Source organism: Pollicipes pollicipes, unplaced genomic scaffold, assembly GCF_011947565.3.
Source record: "Pollicipes pollicipes isolate AB1234 unplaced genomic scaffold, Ppol_2.1 Scaffold_6138;HRSCAF=7277_pilon_pilon_pilon, whole genome shotgun sequence".
Classification (NCBI taxonomy): domain Eukaryota; kingdom Metazoa; phylum Arthropoda; class Thecostraca; order Pollicipedomorpha; family Pollicipedidae; genus Pollicipes; species Pollicipes pollicipes.
Window position 1 is genome coordinate 23,872,402 of NW_023596818.1, and position 25,240 is coordinate 23,897,641.

Consider the following 25,240-nt stretch of genomic DNA (forward strand, 5'->3'; position numbering starts at 1 on the left):
TTTGGCGTGTTTTTGGAGTGCGTTGCGTCATTTTTCATTCCTCAGCTCTCTAATTCATTTTGCGAAACCATGACCCTGGTGTGGGAACCCGCGCCGGTTGCAGCGAGGTGCTGCACGTATCGCTACCCGTAGCACACAGCGGACGGCACCATGTGCCCCCTCCCCCGCCTCTCCCCCTGGTGTGCAGGCGGATACTCTAAGCTACAGGGACTTTCCCAGGCTCGAGGCAGCTGCCACCCAGCACCAGGTCCGTCCAGGGCGGATTCGCCTTACAAGAACCTCCATATTCCACAGCGCGACGGCACCTACACGACCCATCCTGCTCAGGATTCCACCCGGCTGTCCAGTCGCGTCGTCAGAATTTCACGCAGGACGGCGCGGGTCAAATCTGGTCACGGGACGCCTTCAGCCAAGGGGCCCTCTGGTCGCTGCAGGGACCCTGTTTTTTAAAGGACCTTTGTGAGCGCGGGATCCTGTTTCGATTGCTGCGGCCGTCTGTATAAAAAAGGATCTTCGGGCGCTTTAAACTGCCATAAAGTACTGGGATTTTCGGCCTCAGTGGCCTCGCCACCTGTGAGAAGGGCGAGACGTGACGGCCCCCCCCCCAAAAAAAAAAAATTCTTCCGCTATGTCATTGCCGCTGTCCCAGCACAGGACAGAATCAGAACATTTTGGGACGATGAGGCGGAGTCCCGATGTCCTAGAACGGAGCGGAACTCCGGCATCGTAGCAGGCGGCGGAGCTCCAAACCCAGCACGGCACATAACTCAGCGTCGCGGCGCCGGCCGTCCAGACCGGACTCGGCCCGTCTCAGCCGTCAGCTCTCACTGGCTCACCGCCTCTCGGCACGAAGGGAGTCGCGAGGGGCAGGCTCGCCGTGCGTCCGGCGCCGCCTGCGCCACCACGGGGCGCTGCCGTGGAAGGGTAAACAGCACGTGACAAGCTCCTCATGGCGCCACCGGAGGCGTATGGGCGGAGACCGGCGCAGAATGTACCGCTGAGAGACGCGGTCGCCCTCGATGCTGAAGGCTCTGACGGATGCTGTACTTTTTGTCTCCTTTTTCTCTTTACTTGTCGTTAAGAGCATTGTAAGAGATTTCATGTAGTTTAAGCTTGACTTCCAATAATTTCATCGTTTAGAGTTAGTTGGATGCCGTGCACCCGGATGCTCTGCGTCCGAACATATCACTTGACTTTTTTGCCCCAGAAGGGGATGTTGATCAAAGCTGACTGAACCTTTAGGCACCTGGCCAACGGCGCGCGGGGGGGGGGGGGGCGGGGCACTGGGCCATATCCCCCCAAGCCGAGAACGTAACTCCAGATGTTGAGTATGTCACAGGAATCGGTCCAACTTCGCAGGAGCTCGGACTAAATTTGACATTCCCCCCCCTCCCCACGCTGAGGAAGCTTCTGGCTATGTGCCTGCGAACTTCAACTGAGACCGTCCACGATGCCATCTTGACGGCTGTCGCGCTGCGCCTTCCGGCCCCTGGACGGCTGGCGGACTCTGTCCGCCACGGCAGCGCCGGCAGGCTCTTGTGTTGATGCCTCCGTTGTAAACGGCGGCCGGTCGTCGGCCGCCTCTCTCCGATGAGTGATCGCCTGTGCCTCGCCGGTGGGCCCGCCCATCCCGCTCCGCGGCGGCCGGCACATTCGCGTCGGGCCGGCTTCAGGGGCCGAGGCCGGTGTCCCCGAATAAGCAGTTCGGGGCTCGGTTTCCGCCCCAGGAGACTTTCTCCGCTCCCTCCCGCGTCCGGGCCAGGTGATATCGATCAGCGTTCCAGTCACGTGGTCGATACGCAGCTTAACGAGCGGGCTGCTGTTGTGCGTCGCCTGGCTCCTAATGCGTTGCAGCGAGTAGCGTCGGAACCCCGTGAGGGACGAGCCATCACGCATTTGAGATGGGTGCTATTACAGTGGCTGGCGTGTGGGATCGAAGGCGGCACCAACTCAACCGCAACATGATTTGACAACCCACATTTCAGAGTCACCTGGAGGCGGAGATCAGCAGTCTAGAACAAGGCCTGGAGGAAGAATGCCTCAACTTCCAGCGCTGGCACCGGCAGGCCCATGTGAGTACTGAATAGTCCTGAGGGATGCGGCCCACGCGTCTGTCAGGTGGACGGTGATCACCGGCAGCTCCGGCGAGAAGGACGCCGGCGTCATCGGCCCGGCTCAGGGTCGGGCCACTGCCTGGCGCGACCTCGGCCCTGATGGTCTGCTCGCTGCGTGCGCCCATCACGCGTGGGACCGTCCTTCTGGGGACGCGGTCGTCGCCGGGCCGCTCGGCGGTGTAGCGAGCAACCGGCAGCCGAAAGGAGGTCGAATGAGCTGGGCCCAGCTCGGCGCTGCGTCCCGCCAGCTGTAGGGCGCCGATGTGTTGAGTTGAGCCCAGCTCGGCGCTGCGCCCCGCCAGCTGTAGGGCGCCGATGTGTTGAGTTGAGCCCAGCTCGGCGCTGCGCCCCGCCAGCTGTAGGGCGCCGATGTGTTGAGTTGGGCCCAGCTCGGCGCTGCGCCCCGCCAGCTGTAGGGCGCCGATGTGTTGAGTTGAGCCCAGCTCGGCGCTGCGCCTCGCCAGCTGTAGGGCGCCGATGTGTTGCGTTGGGCCCAGCTCGGCGCAGCGCCCCGCCAGCTGTAGCGCGCCGATGTGTTGCGTTGGGCCTGGCTCGGTGCTGCGCCCCGCAAGTTGTAGGGCGTCGCTGACGCCGTGCCTATCACTCACCGGCTGGAATTTGGCTGGGGTCGGCCGCGATGACCGAGGAGGCTATGTGTTGGCATTCAGGAGGTGACTGTTGGATGGTGGCGAGGCAGTCCCAGCTCTGGTCCTGAGAATTGTCTCAGAAGCAGGGGCTTTGGAAGTCTGAACAACTCCATTAATGTTCAGAGGAGAGTTAATGACGGTGTGTTAAAAAGTTCATCTCTTAGACCCAGCAGCTCTGCAAGGCCGCTGGGCGCTCGCCTGGTCCTGGCAGCCGGCCCAGGGCGTCGCTCTGTCGTCGCTCGTCTCTGCCTCCCCCGTCAACACGGCGCCGCGGGCCACGGCGGCGGCGGCGGCGCGAGTCGGTGGAGAATCGATGCCGGCGGACGGCGGGCGGCGGCCGGCGGCCGCGGCCACTCCACGGTAAACACAGCCCGCCGCCCAGCCAGTCGGCCCGCCGCTAATCGCGGCCGTGTTTACAAGCGGGTCGTGTCCACGAGCTGGGGACCCATCGCTGGTTGACCAGTGATTCACGCCGTGAAGGGGGGGGAAGGGAGGGGGGTCCCGGCATCCCGAGCGGTACGGCGGGCCTTGCCAGACCGCGGCGCCAGTGGGGGACGCCGAGATAGCTCCTGCGGTTGTCACGTCCAGCCGCTGCATGACAAAGTGCGAAGCGAGGCTGAGCAGCCGTGCAGCGGCAGGAGAAGGAGTCTGAAAGACATCCGCGGCTCTGCCTGATTCCCGCTAGCAATCGGGAGTCTGCAGCGCCGTCCTGTTACCAGTGTAGTGGGCCTGAGCACACCCATGGGCCGGGTTGAGCAGCCCGCAGCGTGCGCGGCCGACTCCGACGGGGGGCTCTCACACGTCGGCGGGCGGGCGGCGGCGCGCGCCGCCTCCCCATTGTGCCGTCCGGTCTGGCGCCGCCGCGACAGCCCGGTGAGTCACGCGCTGCTGGGCCGGTTTTCCTAGGCGCCGGTGGCGCCGCACACCGGCAGCGGCGGGCACTACCCGCGCGGGGCGGCGGTGGCGGGGGCGCGGCTCGGGAGGCATGTACTACTCGCGGCGGCGCGGCGGCACGCCTGCCGCTGAGCGTCACGTCTCAGCGCCCCTCCCCACCGCCCATCCTCGCCCTCGTGCCGCGCCGCCTGCCGTCGTCCGCACGTGGACACGTGCACGGCTGTCGTCCTGTCACGCGGACTTGTCGGTCCGCTTCGGACCCCAGCTCCGTGCGCCGATTCAGACGGTCCGTGGGCGGCGCGGGGATTTGTGAACGGCGAACCGGTCACGACCGCCTTGTCTTCAGCTGGAACGATGCACTTTCGGCTGAATGGAGATCTACTCGAAGGACGCCACTCCCTGGGCTTCGCCGCTGCGGCCAACATCGGCGGCAGTGGAGACTCGTGTGCTCGCTAAAATCGAGGTATAACTATTTGGGATATGTGCGGTAGGATACCGGCGTGCTGCCGGCTGTCGTCCGATTCTGCCGCCGTGGAAGACGTAACAGAACGCAGATGCGTGGACCGTACCGAACCATGTGTAGTAATGCGAAGGTAGTCAATCATCTAAGGGCTTCAGTAATTGGACGCGCCATTGTAGTCGGTGCGCCCAAAAGTCAAAATAACAATAAGAATCATTATCATCCGACCTGTTCAATGAGCGCGCAATGCATTCACGCAAACGCACAAAGGTTTGTCTTTTGCTTTTGTTGGCCAAAATTTGGGAAGTGGGAGGGAGATTAAACAATTATGTGGCTGCACTTCCATGCGCATATTTTCGTTTTGGAAAGCTTCGTAATCATATGCAGCAAGGTACTCGCGCACATCTCAAAGAACTGTATTGGATGGCTCGTGCTCGCTTCTTTACTTCTGTCGTGCATTGCATTATTTGCTCTAAAGAGCATTCGTCGACGCCGACGTATAAGAGCACCCGGCAACCTCTTTTCATTTTTCTCATTTTCATTTCCCGCTGCATCTTCCTCTCCGTCTCGGCCCTTTTCGCTGAGCTGGCTTCATCTGCTATTTTTGTGCGGCCGACGTTTTCCTTCACATCGTCATTGTTTTCATCATCGACCTGCGATAAGTTTGAACCGACCGAGAGGTGCTGCCGGCTTTGTTCTCTAAATTGACACTCCCGCGTCGTTCAGGCGCGGAATCTGATGCGGCCTTCAGATTTTGGCCTGATAAAAGATCAGCTGGGCAGATGCGACCGTAACAAGAAGTCATCGCGGCCGGCTATGGTAGAGACGACATTGCTGTGTTGCTGACGAGAAAATCCGTGCATTTTTCTTGTCATCGCATAAGCTGAGAGCGTTACTAGGGTTTGAATTGGCCACAAATACAGCGATAAATTACCATTTGCCTGTCGACAGCACTGTCATCCGAGCACCTTTGACGTTCTTATCTAGACACATTGCGCCGGTTCTTCCTAATTGTTTCTTGTCTTTCTCTTTGCCGGAGCATCCTCGTTTGATTTTCTGCATAATCTATACCAGATGAAAGCACTGAGGCGCATCCAAGCCAACACATCCAATTCTAAGAAGCTTGCTTAGCTCTACGATAATGAATTTCGTTTCAGACCGGGCTGTGATAATGCGCCATTTCTGCTGCGCTCGTCAGCCGGCTGCCTCCCCTCCCCCGCTGTGGCTCGAGCCAGCCGAGATTATCCTTTTTCCACTGTACGTCAGCCGAGACGGCCGAGGGCTCCATGAGTTGTCGAAGAGGGCGTGTTGGGACCAGCTCCCGACAGCTGAAGGGTGCTGTGCTGGGACCAGCTCCCGACGGCCGCAGAATGCTGTGCTGGGACCAGCTCCCGACGGCTACAGAATGCTGTGCTGGGACCAGCTTCCGACGGCTGCAGAGCGGTGTGCTGGGGCCAGCTTCCGACGGCTGCAGAGCGGTGTGCTGGGGCCAGCTTCCGACGGCTGCAGAGTGCTGTGCTGGGATCAGCTCCCGACGGTTACACGCAGCTGAGTGTGGGGCGCACGGCCGGCATATGGTGCAGCCCCGTGGCAGGCGCTGTAGTTTATAGCTGCGTGACACTCCACTTGGGTCGTCGTCGATTAAACCCGACTTAAAGACGGCCATTAATAACTCATAGATGGCTGTGGCGATGCATCAATGTGAATTATTCAACTCCCATAACTCAGGAACACTTGTCTCCCGCGACATTGGGGCAAGTGTAAAACTCTTATCTCTTGCCCATCTTCCACTTGGCTGTTTTTGAAACCCGTCCGTGTTATTTGTTGGCATTTCTGGTCATGACAGAGACACACTTACTGTCGTCTTAGACAACATCTTGGAGCTCCCGAAGCTGTCATGGGGTCTTTCTTAAGGGACATTGGCGGACGCAAGCAGCCGGGACAACAACACAACGTTACGCAAATATTGTACTCCCACACCCCTATTCTCTCCTTTCATTGTACCGTGCGCACCCGCTGCCCGGTAAAGTTGCATCGACGAGCTCTCCGCAGCAGCGGCATGTTGGTTATGGGACCAAATGCGGCGCGGTTAGTGGGTCTGAGTTGACAGCAGCATTTGGTGGTTTTCGGGAAGTTTTACAAAACGCAGGCACACTAGTTTTGTTAATTTTCCTTTCTCTGCGGTTGTAGTATTCCTCCCGCGTATTTGCTCCCTGTATTCACGGCCGCCCTGCCAATGTCGGCTGGTCGGTGGCTCCTAGGTCCCAGCGGAGTAGGGCAGCCCCGTCTGGTGCCACTGCTCAGCCTGTGTGACCGGGGTGGGCCATCTCCCCCCCCCCCCCCGGCGACCACGCCGGGCCAGCGTCCGCCCTGCCGGTCGGCGTCCATTCAGAGCGCCGTATCAGATTGGCGGCGTCCGGCAGCGTCCACTGCAGGCGGCGCCGAGAAAGCCGTCGCATTGTGCGTGGGGCGGGCGGTTGATGGCGACACGTCCGGCCGGCCCAGGTACGCCCTGTGTGGCGGCACGGCCGCCGCTGCACCGGCGCCGGCGCGTCCGCACGCACGAGGCTGGCGTGGCGGCGGCCCGCTACAGCCGGTGACGCCCGCTGTTCATGTGCCAAGTTGTCCACATCAGCGGCAGTCGCAGCGGCAGTCGGCGCCGTGTGATGGATGTGTTCGCTGCGGTGGCGGCCACGTCTCTCGTCACTCGTCAGGGGCGCATAATTCACGGTCGGGCAGGCCTGTCGTGCGTGCTCATGTAATCCCGCGCCTAAGGCCGACGCTGAGGAGGCACCCGACTGATCACAAAAAGGCAGCCTCTTGTGATCGCTCCAAAAACCGATGGCAGAGCATAATATCGACCTTGAGTAGCGCCAGCCCCATTCCAGGGCACTGCCCCGTCTGAGGTGTGGTCACCATGGTAACGGCCCGTGACTGCGTGATGGCGGCCGCTGTAGCCGCGGCGCCGTCTGCCGGTTGGTTGCCATGGCGATCTGTCGTGACGCCGCCAGCTGGGCCGCCGTGAGTCACGCCGACGGACCGTCACGGCGGCTGGCTGGGGCTGCCGTGACACTGGCGGCAGGTGACGACCGTGACGGGCGCGGCGGGACCGTCACGCTCCCCTCCCCCACCCCCACCCACCTGCCTGTTCTCGCCCTACGAGCGGTGACGGGAGGCCGGAATGCGGACGTGAAGTTCACGTGATTTGCGAAAGTTTTCTATCTTCCTTTATCTCCCTTTACGATGTTTTATCGGATATCTAGCACTGCATGCTACACATCCGATACCTGCCAGCATACCACTGGTGCCTGCGTGGGAGCTGATTGGTCCCTTTCCTAGTGCGCGGGTCAAGATATGCCCCCCCCCCCCCCCGGCACCCTCCAATTACAACGGCCCACCTGAAGGGGCACCTGGCACCCTGCGCTTAGCCGGGGGTCGGGACCGTTGATCCGCCTTATGAAAGGCACGTCGAAAGATTGGCCCGTTAGGCATTCGCCGGTGACAGTTGGAAATCGGCCAGGTGCACGTGCTTCACTGCATCGCCAGTGGACCGACTACAACGCGGGAATTCAGCTGGGATGCCGGCCCTGTAATTTGTGGAATTTGGTACTGCCGCGGGGATTTCCATAGCTCCTTTGTAGGATTTGGGACTCACTATACCTACCTCAGTTGTACCTGTCCAGGCGAATAAAGCGCAGTCTGCGGCACATTTTGATTCGATTATGAATCGTTTCAAAGCCCGCGAAATGCTTCCTTAGGTGCGCTTTAAACGTTCCAATTAGGGATATTTTTGTTGGCCTGTTCGTCCTCCGCCAGATGTGCAGAAGTCAGCGTATCAGTGTCTGCCAGGTATCCGATTAGTCTACTAGCATTCTTGTGGTTAAACGCATCAAAAGCTTCTATTTCATTTTGAATCTTTCTTTCCTGATGGAGTTCGTCCATTACTGCAGTCATTTTGTTACTCTGATTTTTTACCTGTGATCTGTGACTGAAAGGCGTTAGTATGCCTGGCCGTGCGGCAGCCATGATGGCGGACTCACTGGTCACGGCCTAACGTCGGGCGACAAGCACAAATCTAACAATATTTCGACATACCCTGTATTAACAGATTCAAAAACATATTGTTTGTAGTGATGAGCTTCTTGTGCGTGCGTGTGGCCGTCGCTTTTGTTAGGAAAAATGAAAACAGCGGGAAATAGCTTTTTTCGTATTCTCAATGCGGCAAAAGACAAAACAATGTTTTTGTTATCAACGACCTGTTTTCCCCTTTGGTTAGCTATTGCTGTATGCCTGTCATAGGCTCCAGCAAAGCAAATATACAGCAGATTTAGAGCGTAATGTTTATTTCAAACTCCCTGTCACCTGTTGCTTTCCTGGCTGTCTCTGGCGCGACTTGCGGAAAACCGAAGGAAAAACTGCCATCAGCCACGGCAGGAGCTCTTTTCAAACGGCCTCGGGCCGCGCCAAAACGTGGCGCAGCGCGGCGCCCTTGGTGTTTTGGCGCGCCTGCGGTTAGCGCGCGGACCGAGCGCGGTTCTGGCGGTCGATTCCGTCACGGCGTCCGCCCGGCTATCGTAATCGTGCAGCCGAAGGTCGGCCACGCGCCTCGCAGCGCTCCGCCCCGGCCGGCGCTTCCGAGACCGAACGGGGGCGAGACCGGCTACGACCGGGTGACCGGTCGTCATTGCGCCATGCGGGGTTCGACTGGCCCGCCGGCCGAGAGCACTGTTGACCCGCCCCAAGCGCGTGACTGGGTCCCATGAGAGGCTGCGTGGCACGCCGCGCTGCAAGTGTGGGAACTGGCTTTCACGCCGGGCGGCACGCGGCCTGCTGTATCGGCGCGGGGCGGGGCTGGGCCGGGCGGGGCGGCGCCGCTTGCGTGCCAACGCGCCGAATCAAACCCCAGCTGTCAAAGTGGCGGCTGGCACAATTGCGGCCGTTATTCCGTTTGATCCCGCGCCCGACGCGGAATGGGAGGCGGCTGAGCGCGGCAGGAAGTGCCGTGCCGGCTCCAGCTCCCTCGTCACTCAGCCAAAGTTCTCAGGCTCGAAGGTCTCGGGACGCTTGGCCAACGCGCTGACCCAGTTGCGGCGCGGGGCGGCGCAGAGACGATCTCGGCGCGCGACGCGGCGCGGCGAGACAAAGCCGGGTCGTCAGCGCGCGGCGGCTGGCAGCGGCTGCGGCCCGTCGCGACGCCGGCACCACGCACGGCGCTCGTTAGCGTGCCGGCGAGGCGCCAGGCGAAGCGTGTCACCCGTCACCTGGCGGCGGGACCCGGCCGGGGCCGGCCGGCGCCGGCGGAGACACCTCCTGCGCCCCCACGTGCGCAGGGCGAGTCGGACCTGGCCGTCGTAGGTCAAGCCCCGAAGCCGCGTGATTCAAGTCACGACGCTCTGTGCATGTCACATTTATACCGTTTTGCAATAAGCAGCTCCATCCACACGTTCTCCATCCACATACAGCCATGCTCGCCATGTTGTCATTGATTCGCGGGTTCACCCCCAGACTCCTTGTAATCGAGTTTCCTGAAACGAGTTCCTGTCTGAACAGCTCCCATGACAGTCTGTCGAAGCGATGCGCCGTTTGCTATGATTGTTCAGTGGCTATCACACCGCACGGGGGCCTGCTATCAATGGACGCTTCTGAACACTGTACCCGCCTTCTTACGGACGCATGGTGAGGCCGCCACCGCGGGTGAGTTGAGCTAGGTCTACGCCTGGCCACAGATCACCATGCGTAGAGGACCTGATTTACGCCATCTGTTCACGTTGTGGACTTTTTTCTTCACGAAACTCACGTTTTGGAGGGATTTTGGGCACGCCCACGGACAATATCGGGCAGAACATATCCGTACGAACCCGTGAGGTTTATTTTGATAACAACTTGCCTTGGGTACAAGCCATCCGATGCGGTCTGATATGCGGAACGTTCAATATCACCTGTCGGCTGTCGCCACCGCCCGAATTAGACTGTCACCAAAGGACTCAAAGCGGCGGAAGTGCGCCGGCCTCCTCCGCACTGCGCTACAATGGCCACAATGGCACAGTCTCGGCGCTCATCGCCGGCGTCGCCTGCTCACAGGAAATTGGTTTCGGCGCGCCCCGGTTAGCGGGCTGCCCGCTCCGTTCGGCAGCTCTACGACGACCGATTGCGCCCTTTTTCCGACGGCGCGGGCGTCGGGTCGCCGCCCTGCCGACCGCTTCCTTTCACCGGCTGGCGGCGAGCTCAGCGGCGCGCCGCCGCCTCCAAAAACAAGTTTACGAGCCGGTCCGACTGCCGCCGCTGCCGCCGCACAAACAGCGGGCCGGTCGGCCGGACAGCGCCGCTGCCGACTGTGTGAGCACTCGGCGCCGGCGCTGCTAACTGTGTGACCATCCAACGCCGGCACTGCTGACCCGGCCGGCCGGCCGCGGCCTGATAAGACCCAGCCGGCGACTCAGCCGCCGCCCTGCAACGCGGAAGTGCGGTGTCTTGCCCGGCGGCGGCGGCCAAGTGCGCGGCTGCGGCACGCAGGCTGTGGGGTGACCGATGGGTCTGGCCGCCTCGCCGGCCGACGACCACCCGTCAAACGACCCGTCAGCCGCCGCCAGCCGTCAGGGCACACGGAACAGGTGGCGGTGCTGGCAGCTCCAGGTGCTGGGGCTGCCTGTGACCCGCGCGACGATCTGCGTCCTCGATGTATGATCTGCCCCCAGCGGGTTACTGTCATGCTGGCCGGCGTCGGTAACCGCTGGCGATGCTTGACGGCGGTAGACCCCGCCCAGGTCAGCGATCCACGCCGGAAACCCGTCATATTGATCCACGCGAGCAACCTTTGTCGGTAACCCGCGGTTCATCGGAAAATGTCCGATTCTGTGTATTGAAATCAGCAAATTTGACAGAAAACAACCGGCAACTGGGCACATCGAGAGGCATTCAGTTTTACACGGATGACGTGTCTTTAGTCATGCGGCGGGGAGAGGACAGACAGATTGTCTGAAGCTCATCAGTGGAGCAAGCCAGTCGTGAAAGCTGGAATGATCTCTGAAGAGCGCCATGCCGAACGTTAGACATTTGGTTGGCTCCAAAAGTTTTGCTTTCCGTTTTGCGCTTTTGGTCATGTCGCTCATCTCTATCTTACCGTCCTATTATTTTCATGCACCTCTCTCCCAGGATTATCCGTGTATAATGGCGACCCAGAACCCCTCATCTATCTTGGTCGGCACCATGAATATTAATTAACGGAGGTAATCTGAGGTCAAATGGAGCCGCAAACGAATCAAAATCGGACTGAAAACAGCCCGATTTCTCCGCAGCGGAATCAGGCGCCAACGTGAGAACACGCCCCCGTCTCCATCTCAAATAACCACCAATCAGGGCCGGGGCGGGCCGCTGGCGCGCGCCGTCGCGATGACAACAAACCCTAATTACCCGTCGGGTTTCTTTTGTCGTGGGCGGCGCGGGCGCGGCGTCCTCGCACTCCGCTCTGGAGGCGCTCGCTCACTCGCGTCTTTCTAGGCGCGGCCGACGCCATCCGCTGTTCGTCCGCCGCTGGCGCGTGCGTTTGGGGGGAGGGGGGCAGAGGGCGCGCCATCCGTCACCTCAGCGCCTCCCCAATCGGCGCCGGTTGGCGGTCAGCTGACCGCCGCTGCCCGGTCGTCAGCTGACCGCCGCTGCCCGGTCATCAGCTGACCGCCGCTGCCCGGTCGTCAGCTGAACGCCGCTGTCCGGTCGTCAGCTGACCGCCGCTGTCCGGTCGTCAGCTGACCGCCGCTGCCCGGTCGTCAGCTGGCCACCGCTGTCCGGTCGTCAGCTGACCGCCGCTGTCCGGTCGTCAGCTGACCGCCGCTGCCCGGTCGTCAGCTGGCCACCGCTGCCCGGTCGGATCGCGTGTGGCCCGCCGGGGCGGCCGGCTCGTGCCACAAAAGGTGCGCCGCTCTGAGTGGCTGCTACACGCCAGCCGGACGCGCCTCAATTATGCACCGCCGGCGACATAAGCGCGCCTTGTTTAGCCACGCGATGGCTGAAGTCGGTCGAATGTCGCGGTTTTGGAGATGGCGGGTCCGGCGGCCCGCTTCGGACGCCCGCGCGTCCGGCTCAAAAGGAGCCGCTGAGCGCGCGGCGATCGGCGCGCCGCGCCGCGGCACTCAGTGCGCACGGGAGGCTGCCGCGCTCGGGCGGGCAGCGGTGCGTGAAAACGCGGCCGGCGGCGCACAGGACGGCCCTGGCCGGGCCCGGGGCCGCCCTCCGGTCGACGGCTGACAGCCGCGGGGACGAGCCGGCCTTGCGGGCGAGCTGCTCGCGCGCGCCGCGCTCGGAGGCGGCGTAAGCCGTGGTGCACTACCGCCGGGGCACGCTGGCCTCGTTCCCGAGATTTCCGCCGGATGCGCGCCAGCACGCGTGAACTCCCGTTACGCGCATCTCCGTTACGGAGATGTCCGTTACGAGGAATGGCGGTAGGATGTCCGTTACGAAGATGAACGGCTCGCAGCTGCCTGCTTGGGTGACTTGAATTGCTAACCGGCTTGATGTAAATAGACAAGGGTGGAAGTCATCGCAGGCCTTTCAAGCCCCGCGGGCCGATATGTGGGGACATCACTCTCCTCGTGGCCGACATTAGCAGACGGCGTGCGGCGCGTCTTTCACAGTGTCAGTATCAGATGGCCATTGGTCGTCAATCTATCTCCAGAGTTGTCGAAACCAGTTAGCCGCACCCTGCAGTCGCGGACAGCACCGGGTGGGTTCAGCCCACCGCCGGAGCAGAACCCGGCTGGGCCGTCAACCAGACAGCAGACAGCGTCGGGTGGGCCCAGTTCGCCCCCAGGCCAAACCCGGCTGGGCCGTCAACTGGACAGCGGACACCACTGGGTGTGGGTGCCCCCCTCCCCGCGGAGCCGTGCCCGGCTGTGCCGTCAACTGGACAGGATCGGCACGGCAAGCTCGGAGGAGCTGGGGCCTTATCGAACGGCTTGGTTGACTAACCGACGATTTACGGAGCTCCTAAATCACGGATGACCTCGACGACTGATTAGACCACCCACAAGGTCCCGCTGCGCAAGCTCAGGGGGTCGCCCAGAACGCACCAGCTGAGACCTCATCGAATGTCGGCAGCGTTATTAGCGAAAGCTCAGTTGACGGCAGCGTCAACTGCTGACTGCACCGGGTGTCAACAGCCCCGACGGACGACAGCCCAGCACCACCCACCGACAGCCCCAACTACCACCAGCACCAAACGCCGCTGAGGTGCTGTCTGCACCAGCTGCTGACTGCGCCACTGGCGCGCGCTGCGTGCCGGCGTGCTGACGGCTTCTCTAGCCGGGGAAGCGCGTTTAGTAGTGCTGTATGTTTACACAGCGGCGGGCCGTCAAGAAGCCGGCCTTCTCTCGTTAAGTCGGCGTTGCGACACAGTGTATTTAATATGGCGACTGGCTCGGGTCGTTGAAGTGACGCCATCTGATGGGGGGGGGGGGGGGGGGGGGGCATGTTGAACGCTGTCTGGGCGGGGCTGCGGTCGGCCTGGCAGATGCTGCTTCCGAGCTGCTGTGGTCCCCAGCCACGCCCACGTATCCGCGCTGCCGGCCCTAACCCGCGCCGTTCAGTGGGGTCCGCGTGCGGGAAAGTCAGCGGATTGCAAACGATCAGCCCTGTTGTGCTCGACCGTGCTGGTATTCAGTTATGCTATACTACATCCTGCTGCTCCTCAGACTTGCCACACCCTATCATACCGGGTCTCACTCGTCGCTACCGTTCGCTACCGGTGGCCGTGGGCCCCTCTCTCGGCCTGTCGTCCCTCAATCATCCCTGTACCGGCCCTGTCGGTGCTGTTGCCGACCTGCCGGGCAGACCGACTGTCCTGCCTGCAGTGTCGCCGCCACGCACCTGTCTCTCCTGCGCCCCGACACCGGCTGCTGATGGAGTGGCGGTGGCGATGCGCGGCGACAGGCCGCCCCGCCGTCTCCGGCCTGCCACCTGGCGGCGCACAGACGCACCCCGCCGGTCGCTGCCGCTCGCCGGATCAGCGCGTGCGCGTGGACCGCGCGCGCGGTGGAAGGAGGCACGGTGCCCAGTGGGGCCGGGAAGCGACCCGGGCAGGGAGGAGAGGGCGCTCACGATGATGGCCCTGCTTCGACTGCGCTCGTGTTGAACTTCGCCCGCCGCGTATGTTTCTGATTTACGCGGTCCTATAAGACAGACGCTGGCCTTCGTGGTCTGGAAGCAGTCGATTTTTTGGGCGCTATCCGTGCTGATTTCTACCAGGATTGTTTTGTCACTTTCAGCAGAACACAACTCCGGATATTTAGGGTGACCATGCTTGCGATTCGTTGGTTATTAATGTGTTGATCACTGGAGCCGCCTCTGTGCCCGGTTCACCTTGGTCAACGGCTTCGGGCCAGTGCCTAGAGTACCGTGTCACCATCACCGACACAAAAGTAAAAACTGGCAGCCATCACACCTCTGAAATATGAATGAGATGTGATGACCTTGGACAGCGTCAAACCGGCGTGGTGCCTAGGGTTGTCATCTGGTGATGGAATCACTAATCCGAAGACCATTCATGCTGACAAAGGTCCGTTGCAGAAACACAACAGTCCCCAATCGAGGCGCGCATCACTCGGCTCTCACTCGTAAAATGATGTATCTCATCTGTGGTTAATCTTCAGGCATTCATCATCGTCACGAACGGCGACGTCTGGAAGGACATTTAAGGAATGGTTCCTCTTTTTTTCTGCGCCATCCATTTCGGGCTGTGTCTGGATGTCGACCGTGGCGCGGAGCCTTGATCCGGTTGTGAAATATCGAGTCAGCCTTCGCGAACCTGCACCGCCAGATTGGGAGTCGACCAGCGTGGGTGGTGGCCTGGGACGACACAATGAAATTGGTCAGACGTTTAAGAATGTTGATAGGTATGTCATGCATTTTATTCCGGATGCATCGCATCATGATAAGCATAGTTATAGTCGCTCCTGCATGCATTTCCTTACAAAGAGCATGATGCTTCGTCAACATTTCTGCCAAGACCTGTAAAATGCAGCACGTGTTTTTAATGAACCTCGATTGGGCTTTTCCGCACTTTAAAACGTGCCCTCCTGTCCGTCCTTACCAAACTTAGAGTCCGCATTGTAGACGCGTTTCATTCATCAGCCGAGTCAAAACTAGCCAACTATTTCTCCAACTGTTTGGAGTGGAGAAAAACTTCCAACCGTCTGCAGAGTCACCAGTCAACCACCGTCAACCAGTCAGTCACCAACCGTTGTAAACGCTATGGGGTTCGGTCTTTGGATGTAACCTCCTGACCACTGGATATCGTTCGCTTGGCCGTGCCGTTGCATGATAATCTCCCACTCATTTGCCCACCGCCCATTGACTACGACTAGTCATGCTGTCAGAACGCCGTTGCCACGGACGCGCCGCCGTCGAGCGAAGCTGCGCCAACTGGCGCTGGCGCTGTGCACATCGGGCCAATCTCTGCTGGCACCAGCGCGAGCGTCAGCGGGCGGGCGGTCCTCTGTCGGCCCCGCTGGCCCGGTGATGCGTTCCGAGTCATTGCCGCGGGCGTGCCACGCCATCCGGATGCGACCGGCGGTGGCGAAAACGCCGCATTTTCTGGGCGGCTCACCACGGACCGCTCCTCTGAGCGGGGTTGTTTAGCGACATGTGTAGCTGGTGAGCTTGTTGGAATCGACGCCCCTGGTGGAAACAAGGCACAGTGGAATGCCGCTGCGGGGAGGGGGATCGGGACGTCTCGATGCCAAGTCTTGCACGTTGTCTTCTCGGTTTCTTCGGGCCCAGACCAAATTCTGCGAAATTCGGGATTATTGCAGCATGCGGTGTGGGATGACGTGGCGTGGGGAGAGGGTCCGCCAGCCCACGCGAATCGCCGACAAACCCCCACAGTTCTGGAGGTGGCGCCAGCGTCGCGGGGGGCGAGGCGTGAACATCCGGCACCATGCGCTCTCCAGTCAACCGGGCCATGATGAAGCATGACGAGAACACTCGGGTGCTGGCCGGCCTGCTGATGGATGGTGCGATTGTTCATTTGGGTAATCCATTCTCGGAGCGCGCGTCGGCGCCGGTGCCGGCGGCTGGAGTCTGCGCTACAGAACGGCATATCGATCGGCCGATATCCCGCCGGTCGGCGCCGGCTCTCCCGCTCGTCCGCGCGCGCAGCCGACGCCGCGTCGCCGCCGACGGCGCCGGCCGGCAGCGTGGCAGACGGCTGCGGGCCGGCGTGGCTGCGGCCTCGGGCGGGCCACGATCGGGACCGGCGCGCGCCAGCGGGGCGCACGGCGGGTCGGCTTCGCGGCACGCGCTGGGCTCGGGCCGTGGCGACGTCCGGAGGAGGGCGAGTGAAGTGCGGGCCTGGTGCGCCGGCTCGCGCGGCGGCGGTCATGAGCCTTGGAGGTGGCAGCCGGATGCTCGCCGGTCGGGTGAGTGAGCCGACTTGGGGTCGTGCTAACGGTGAGCAGACCCCCAGCCGGTGGGGAGCCGCTGCGCTCGACGCGGCCCAGCGCAAGCAACCGTGCGGCGCGGGTGTGCGTGCGGCCGGATGCACGATGTACGTGCCGATGTACGTGTCTCAGATGTACGCGATGCCGTCGGCTTTCCATGTATCACGGCTCGTTCCGAGCAGGGTGATAGATTCGCAACGCCGGCACGTGCTTTGTTGCCGTCAGGTTGCCGCGCCGGCGGACAACGCCCACGTGACGGCCACGTGACCAATTGTGGCAGCCGGCCAGCTAGCGGCCTCTCGGGGACTCCCTGCATGGGCGCGCCTGTCGCGGTTGTGTTCGGGATACGCCGAAGAGGCTGGCTATCCCTCTCGCCGAAGTGAGGCTTTCGCTCCTGGCTCTGCTGACACGCCGCGGCGGTCGCTTCAGCCACGTGACCCTGAAAAAGTCCTCGTCGCGTCCCCCGTCTGGACACGCACAGCGACCAGCCAGCTGTTACCTGCTGACCAGCCGGCCGTTACCTGCTGACCAGCCGGTTGTTCTTCGCTGGCATCGCGGAACGTGCGCGCTGCCACCCTGAGCGGACACCCTAACCACCCTAACCCTAACACCCTAATCACTCGGACACCCTAACCACTCGGACACCCTAACCACCCTAACCCTAACACCCTAACCACTCGGACACCCTAACCACTCGGACACCTGCCCCGCAAGTGTCTCGCCGGTCGGTACACACCGAACGGGGCGGCGAGGGCCCCCGGCCGGTTGACATTGGACGGCGGGCCCCAGCTCGCGGCGCCGCCGGCCTCCCCCTGTCCGTCGCGCCAGATCGATCTGTCAGTGGGGCCGCTCGCCTTGCGCCCCGCCGCCGGCGCTGCTAAGCGCCCGCCCTCCGAGGAGGTGCACCCACGTGCCGTGCCGGCAGCGGCTGCAGGAAGCGGCCGCTATCTGCCGGACCGGGCGCCGCGCCGCTGCCGGCGGCTGCTGTGTCACCCGCGCCGATAGGGCTATCGGCCGCGGCCGCACCGTCACGCTGGGCGCGGCGGGTAACCACGCGCGGCGTCACCTGGGCCGCGCCGCACCTCTGGTCACCGGCGTCACGAGGGATGGACATATGCGGCCGGATTAGCGTGGCCGGGCCCCCGTGCGGCGGCCGGCGAGAGTGTCGGCTCGGGTCAGTCCGCTCACTGACGCCGGGTCACCCTGTGTCGGCGTGTTCTCCTGGCTGAAGGGCTACCGGCCCGGGCGGCACAGGCGGGTCCACTGGTCGTCCTCTCCCTGCTGACCAGATGACCCCTGGTCGTCCTCCCACTGCTGACCAGATGACCCCTGGTCGTCCTCCCCCGGTTGACCAGATGACCCCTGGCCGTCCTCCCCCTGCCGACCAGATGACCCCTGGTCGTCCTCCCCCTGCCGACCAGATGACCCCTGGCCGTCCTCCCCATGCTGACCAGATGACCCCTGGCCGTCTTCCCCATGCTGACTCAAGTCACCCCTGGCGGCGCTCCCAGAGCTTGCGCAGACCACCCCTGACTGTCCTTTCAGTGCCAGTACTGACCAGCCCTGACCGTCCTCTCCGCGATGGCACAGACCTCTCTTAACTGCTCTCCCAGCGCTGGTGCAGACGTCCCTTGACCCACAGACCGTCCTCGACCCGGCACACAGACCCCGCTGACAGTCCTGCTCGTGCCGACCCAGACCACGCATGACAGCCCTCTCTGTGCTGACCCAGACCACAGATGACAGTGCTGCCCGTGCCGGCCCAGCCCCGTCCGTGTCGGCTAATGTGATGACAGCCCGTGCTGTTCGCCATCGCTGTCGTATTGACCGATGGCTCTCCAGTCACGCGCTGTTGACGTGTGACCGAGAGATAGGCTGCGGCACCGGGGCCGCAACTCCCTGACCACTCCCAGGGTGGCCCCAGCACCGCGGGCCGCAGCTCCCTTACCACCCCCAGGACGGCCGCGGCACCGGAAGCCGCAGCTCCCTGACCACCCTCAGGACAGCTGCGGCACCGGGGCCCATAGCTCCCAGCCCGCTCCCAGGGCGGCCGGGGCACCGGGGGCCGCAGCTCCCTGACCACCCACAGGGCGGCCGCGGCACCGGGGCCCATAGCTCCCTGACCACCCCCAGGACGGCCGCGGCATCGGGGGCCGCAGCTCCCTGACCACCCACAGGGCGGCCGCGGCACCGGGGGCCGCAGCTCCCTGACCACTCCCAGGGCGGCCGCGGCATCGGGGGCCGCAGCTCCCTGACCACCCACAGGGCGGCCGCGGCACCGGAGGCAGCAGCTCCCAGCCCGGTCCCAGGATAGCCCCGCCACCGCGGGCCGCAGCTCCCAGCCCGGTCCCAGGGCGGCCGGGCGGCGGTCGAGGCGCCGCGCTCGGCACGCTACGCCGGCCGGCCCTGCACTGCGCCAAACTGGGGCACGATGGCCTGGCGCGGAGAGTTGGCGGTCGGGTTCAGCTGCGTTTCGGAGAAGCGCACGGTGGAACTTCTTGGCCGCGAGGAGTGCTATGCGCGTATGGAACTGAACTTGTCGTTGCAAACTCTTCAAGCGGGGGACTAGTATGAACTAGGAACTAGTCAATGCCTTGGGATCGGAAGATCGAAGGTCTCAGGACATGGAAGGTGTATTTTATGTCCTTAATTTAGTGATATATGGTCCTGCGTTAAAAAAACGTCGAAGAAACGGGAAAACTTACCTAATTTTACTAATGTTTGTGTACCTACAAAGCATGTTGATAGGCTTGTGTAAACAAAACCAGTCAGGTTAAATGCAGTCATTGAAATGCCTGAATTTGCCTTTGGTGTGGCAAGTCCAGGACGCTGGGCTGCTCGTGATTGGTTCGCGATATGCTCTCTGTGAGTGTGTATGCAGGATGGGCACGGTTTTGTTCGCGCCCGCTCAGAGCGAATGCGCCGACGAATAAGACGACCGATAGCAGTGCCTCAGTGGCAGTGCCGGCAGTGCCTCAGTGGCAGACCGATAGCAGTGCCTTGGTGGCAGCATCTCAGGCCAACAGTTCATTGCTTTGACGTGCATGCATGTTCCCCGAGATGGCTGCATTATGCATGCAGACGGTGGGGGTGGGAAGAGGAGGAGGCACCTCACCGTTGTGCGGGGGCATGCTCGACGCATGACCCGAAAGCTTTTGGATGTAGATGTAATCATGGAAGGCAGTTCTAGCGTAATGCGAAAACGTTGTTAGGAAGAGAGAGGGGTAGAGAGTAAGAGAAAGTAGAGAAAGGAAATAAATAGAGGCAAAGGAAGAGAAAACGAGGGAGGGGGACGGTGACAGAGACAGAGACAGAGACAGAGACAGAAACAGAGACAGAGACAGAGACAGAGACAGAGACAGAGACAGGGACAGGGACAGTGACAGGGACAGGGACAGGGACAGGGACAGGGACAGGAACAGGGACAGGGACAGGGACAGGGACAGAGACAGATACAGAGACAGAGACAGAGACAGAGACAAGGACAAAAACAGAGACAGAGGAAGAGGCAGAGACAAAGATAGGTGGTATTCAGACCATCTGACTGGCTAGAGAGCTCAGCATCATTTCCACCACCCTAAGCGCGACTCGGTGATGGATTTTCGGAGCCGCCGCCGCCGCCGCCGCCGCTAAACGTCATTTCTCTCGCTCTGCCCCACACGCTGGCTCGGCCTTTGTGTCTGCTAATCTTCGCCGGCCGGCCCGCCTCGCCGGCGCCCTGCGGCGGGGCGGGCTCGTCCCGCGAGTCGCTCCTCACCCCGGACAACGGCGGCCGCGAACGAGCCACGCGCGCCCGGCGGACCAGCCGCCGCCGCCGCCGCCGCCGCCGGCGCCGGCCGTACGCGGGGCACGCGCTACGCTCGGATGACACGCCCCTCCCGCCGCGCCGTCTGTGCGGCCGCCCGCTCAGCTGGGTGTGACTCAGTGCCGCCGCGAGCCTCCCGAAAACCATTGATTTGTTGAGTCACTGTACCGCCACCCCCGCCGCTGCCGCCGCCGCCGCCGCCGCCGCCACCCTGCGCAGCCGGTTATTTAGTGGGGCCCGGTATCATGTCGATGGGGCGTTGTAACAGCCCCAGTCACGCCGCCGCCGGTGGCCGATTGGGGCGCCATCCCGCGGCTGTGAGGCGAACCACGAGCCTCGCTGCCTTCAAAGGTATTGCAGGGCAATCGCGATATGTGTTGGCTGTTTATGAATTGAGGTTAGTTGAAATTATCGTCTTGCGATCGGACTATTTAAGACCACCTGCTCCAGTTGTCCTTTCAGTCGCAGATTCTGGCTGCCGTGGTGCCCGCATTGTTTACGGCGTGCGCGTATGATCATATCTTGGCAGAATCATTGTCACGACATGCAACAGTCAGTGTCACGACACAACCCGTGACAGCCGGCGTTGCAATCCGTCAGGTCATCGTCACAACTTGTCAAAAGCTACCGTCACCACCTGTAGCACCGTTTGCCGCAACGTATAATGTGTGTGAAATTTGTAGGTGTGTTTGCAAGGCACCTATGCTATACTGCATCATTGCACCGAATTCGAACTGTTGCGGACCGCGCCACGTGGCTTGGGATCTTCGGCACCTTCCGGCTTATGGTGCAGTGAACTGAATTTATCCTTGATGAACTGGATGGCGTCTTATATGAATCATATGTTTTCGCCATGACATTCCACGTGGACAGGCTGTTTTCTGGGTTTAGATTCCGCTATCATATCTACCGATCGTTGAAAGGTATAAGCCTCATAGGAAAAGCCTCATCCGTCGAGCGCTGCGCTTCTTAGAGCTGCCAGTAACACGATTAGGCCTGATGGGTGCCAATCAGGAAGTATGAACGTTGCAGTCAGTTAAAGCTGATTACAAGTAAAGCGGACGCTGATAACTGCTGCTCGCTTTTCTCTGTCTGCAACAGCCATCGGCAGCCATCAGCTTTCGGCCCGGTGCTTGAGAACCGGGCCTTGGTGGGCTGTGAGTTGGACGGCTCAGATAGTCGGCTGGCGGTCGGAGGCCGGCCGCGCTGAAGCCCATCGTACAGGAGAGACCACGTGCCAGTGCACGAAACAGTGCATCGGACTGGTGCACCGCTGAGTGTCAAGTGTGTCAAGCGTAAAGACCGCTGACCGCCGAGTGTAACGTGTCAAGTGTCAAACCCTTCAATGATACCGAGCCGTGGGGTGAACGGACGCGCCGCTGCTGGTGCCGCTGGTGGTCTCTGATCTGCCGCCGTCGCAGAGCGGACGCGGGGGTGTGGCTCTAATCGTCGCCAAATGCGCCAACGGATGCAGCGCCTGCACGGCTTAGGCTGAGACACGTCCGATTGGCTTAATTCTGAAATCACTGAGGACTCAGCGATACTTAGACAGACTTGAGCGCTGACACGTGCCTGGGTCTGCAAAGTGGGTCCAGGACCCCATAGGGAGGGCTCCATGATTTTGGGATCTTGGGATCTGGTAACGTATCCGCCGGTTTACCGTTTGGTTGGGGAAGGGGCGAAAGCCTGACACTTCCGGTGACGTCGATGCCCCTCTTTGTTCCGTCTCGGATGCCGTGGCAAGGAAGTAGCCGTTTCGTTGTTCGTCTGTTGTCTGGCAATCCTGACTCAACCCGTCGCTTTCCGGTCACGAGTTGGGAGCGCTCCCTTCAGCTCGCCGCAGCGCCGCAGCGGCGCCCGTCACAGTAGCGACCGATCGTCACCCCAACTAGATTCTCCCTCCTGCTCCTCCTCCTGCTCCCTCTATCCCTCCTCGGCCCGCTCCTCCGCCCGCTCCTCCTGCCGCTCATCCCCCCGCTCCTCCTCCGCTCCTCCGCCCGCTCCTCCTCCGCCAGCTCCTTTTGCCGCTCCTTCGCACGTTCCTCCGCCCGTTCCGTCTGCCGCTCCTTCGCCCGCTCATTCGCCCGCTTCTCCGCCCGCTCCTCCTCCCGCTCCCCGGCCGTTTCCAGCCCGCTCCTCCTCCATCTCCTTCTTTCCCTCCTCCAGCTCCTCCTCCAGCCGCCAGCCGCTCTGACCTTCGGGACGCGCCCGCCGCAGTCTCACCCCGCCGCCGCCCCGCCGATGCCGCTCACGCTGCAGCCCCCCCCCCCCCCCCCCCTGGGCCAGTCGTACGGCCCCGCTGGCCGGCGGCCCTCGAGCCATCAATCAACACCACACAGATCCGGTGTTGACTGCGAGACTTCAGCCGCCGCCGGCGCCGGCTCGGCGTGCGGCCCGCTATCCGGCTCCCGGCTGAATTATGGACGGCGGCGTCGGTCGGAAAAGTTTCGCGGCGTTGCTGGCGCACCGGCGGCCGCAGCGAGCCCGGCGGCGGCGCGGTGCTGACCCCGGGGAGCACCCCCCGACTGCGGCGCCGGGCAGAGGTCGGCGTGATGGGCGCAGCGGCCGACTCGCGTTCGGGTGTGTCCGAGGCTCTTGTCGAGTGTGTCCGAGGCTCTTGTCGTGATTATGACGCGGCGGGAGCCACGTACTGTCCTACAGCGACTCTTGCACAGCAGGTCTGAGAAACTCCGTGCTGCGAGGTGGCACTTCTCGCTGCGTTTTTCTTCAACTTGGACATCAGTATGGTTTATAAACATCCAGCGGCGTTGTCGACATAGCCCCATGCGTGTGTAACTATATTTATGCTTGAGGGCACTTTTTCATTTTTATGAAGACTATCGTGGCCAGGGGAGATAATTAAAGACTAAATACTTCATTTGACTGCTTCGTAAGGCCACAAAATGATCAGCGATGTCCAGGCGCCACTAAACCACGTATTATCATCATCAGAGGCCACGCATGTGAAGGTCAATGTTGTGCTCGCTTCAATCACTTATGGGTATGCTCGCGTGCCGGCTGACTTGTAGCTTTCTTTTCGTCTGCCCCTCCCCCCTTGGACTTTCAGAGAAAGGGACAAGTGCATGTCAGATGTAGACAGTTCAGTCGGGGATTTCTCTGTCGTGCTAAGTCCAGTGCGTTTGCCCGCTGACTTTTTATGGCGTATTATCATGCAGTCATTTTTTTGGCTTTTATGCTGTAGTGCCACTTTCAAATTTATATTGTTCGCTGCACTTGGCTGCATGCACGTATTTATTCGCCATGGGTGTAACAGTTCGTACTATATTATTATATCATATTCCCTCATACGATGATCATAATTTGACTGTACTGTGCATGAGTACCGGCTGTTTTGTCGTTGCCTTTAGTGCCCCACACAGGTAATAGTGACGAAAGACAAGAAAAAAGTGTTGAATGTCTTCGCGTTGCATTTTGCTGACGCATCCCTCTTTCTTGTTGCAGAGGTCGGCAGGTGAGAGTCGCGGCCGGCAGAACCGACAGCTGCTCAACATGAGCGTCGACAACGACCGGTGTCGGGATCGCATCCTCTCCATGCAGGACGAGCTACAGAGGTGAGGACGCGCCAGATTCCCCGTGAGGGAGGTCACGGGGGGCAGGTGACGGAGTTCCCATGGCCCGGATTATGTCACTTGGCTCGCGCACGATAGTGATGTGATGATGTCACGTCACCTAAATGACAGACGTGACACATTGCGGACCATGGAAGTCACCATGGTCAGAGGGGGGGGGGGGGGGACTACCGGAGCCGCGGAAGGTTTCGCGGCGGGCCGTGGGACGATGGTCGAGTGGTCTCCACTGTCAGCCGAGATGGAACTGGGCGAGCCACGTCACGAAAGTCGTGATCTGCGTGAAGCAATCAGTGGAGCACACTCGCCACGCTTTTTGTCCAATGACTCCAGTTATTTAATGTTTCTTTATTTTATTGCGTATTCGCGCTCTTTGAATGTGCACGCTCTACGATCAGCCTGTGTTAACAAATTACGTTTTTACATTTTATTTGAACGTTGCCACCAGTATTGTTTTAATCTGCTTCCTTTCCAACGAGACAAACATGCGTTTTTGCAGTCAAAAGTAGTACAACTATGGCTGATCGTCCTGAGTCACATACATTTTGGTGGAGCACATCGCATGTGTCATCTATTTTAAAATGCCTGTGGATGAATCTGGATGATTTTTCCGCGTGCTCATATTTCATTGTCTGGGACATCTTGCTCAATTTATCAAGACAAAATAAGCTATTGGGTGCGTCCTGTTGGAGGCAATTTTCCAATGCCGTAAAGCTCGCCAACTTGGTCCTGATGACTGCCTGCTCGGAAATGCTGCCGGAAATTCGCGGCAGATCGAAGTCACGCTCGGATATTGCCGACAGATGGCGCGTCGGCGCTTCTGAGTTCCAGCGCGCCCGCGGCCACTAGATCAGTCCGAGCACGCCGGTCGGGGGAGGAGCCAACTGGGCCCTAATCCGATTGCTCTAGCTTTCTGTCGAGTAGATAGATGCAAACGCGGGCCAGGAGATGACTCCAGCGTTTATCAAGCGATAGGCGTTTTAAGCCGCCAGACGCCAGGGTAGAAACGGAAAGAGCCAGGGATGTGCTTTCCTATTCAGGTTGGGCACCAACGCCCAACTTTGAGAAGCAAGTGAACCATATCCGATAAGAAACTCGCTTGTTGGCGTATTTGGGGGAGGGGTCGCCATTTTTCTGTTTGGCCCCCAGCTCATACTGCGGAAATACGCCCCTGAAGAGGAAGTTTTGCGGATGACTATCATTTGACCTGAAGCGTGGGCGCCACAGCACTAAAACTACCAGGAGTCTGGATGTCATCTGTTTAACTTTGTCAACTGACAAGTCCTTTACTCACACTGGCATTCA

At 61.0% G+C, this 25,240-nt stretch overlaps 1 protein-coding gene across 1 annotated transcript in view; it reads left to right on the forward strand.

Moving 5' to 3' along the window:
• The window catches only part of LOC119105485 (uncharacterized), a 59,724-nt gene that overhangs the window by 20,238 nt on the left and 14,246 nt on the right, over positions 1–25,240 (forward strand). The window contains exons 3-4 of the mRNA XM_037228952.1: positions 1,986–2,072; positions 23,811–23,920. Coding sequence (XP_037084847.1) covers positions 1,986–2,072; positions 23,811–23,920 — 197 coding nt within the window. The remainder of the gene's footprint in view (positions 1–1,985; positions 2,073–23,810; positions 23,921–25,240) is intronic.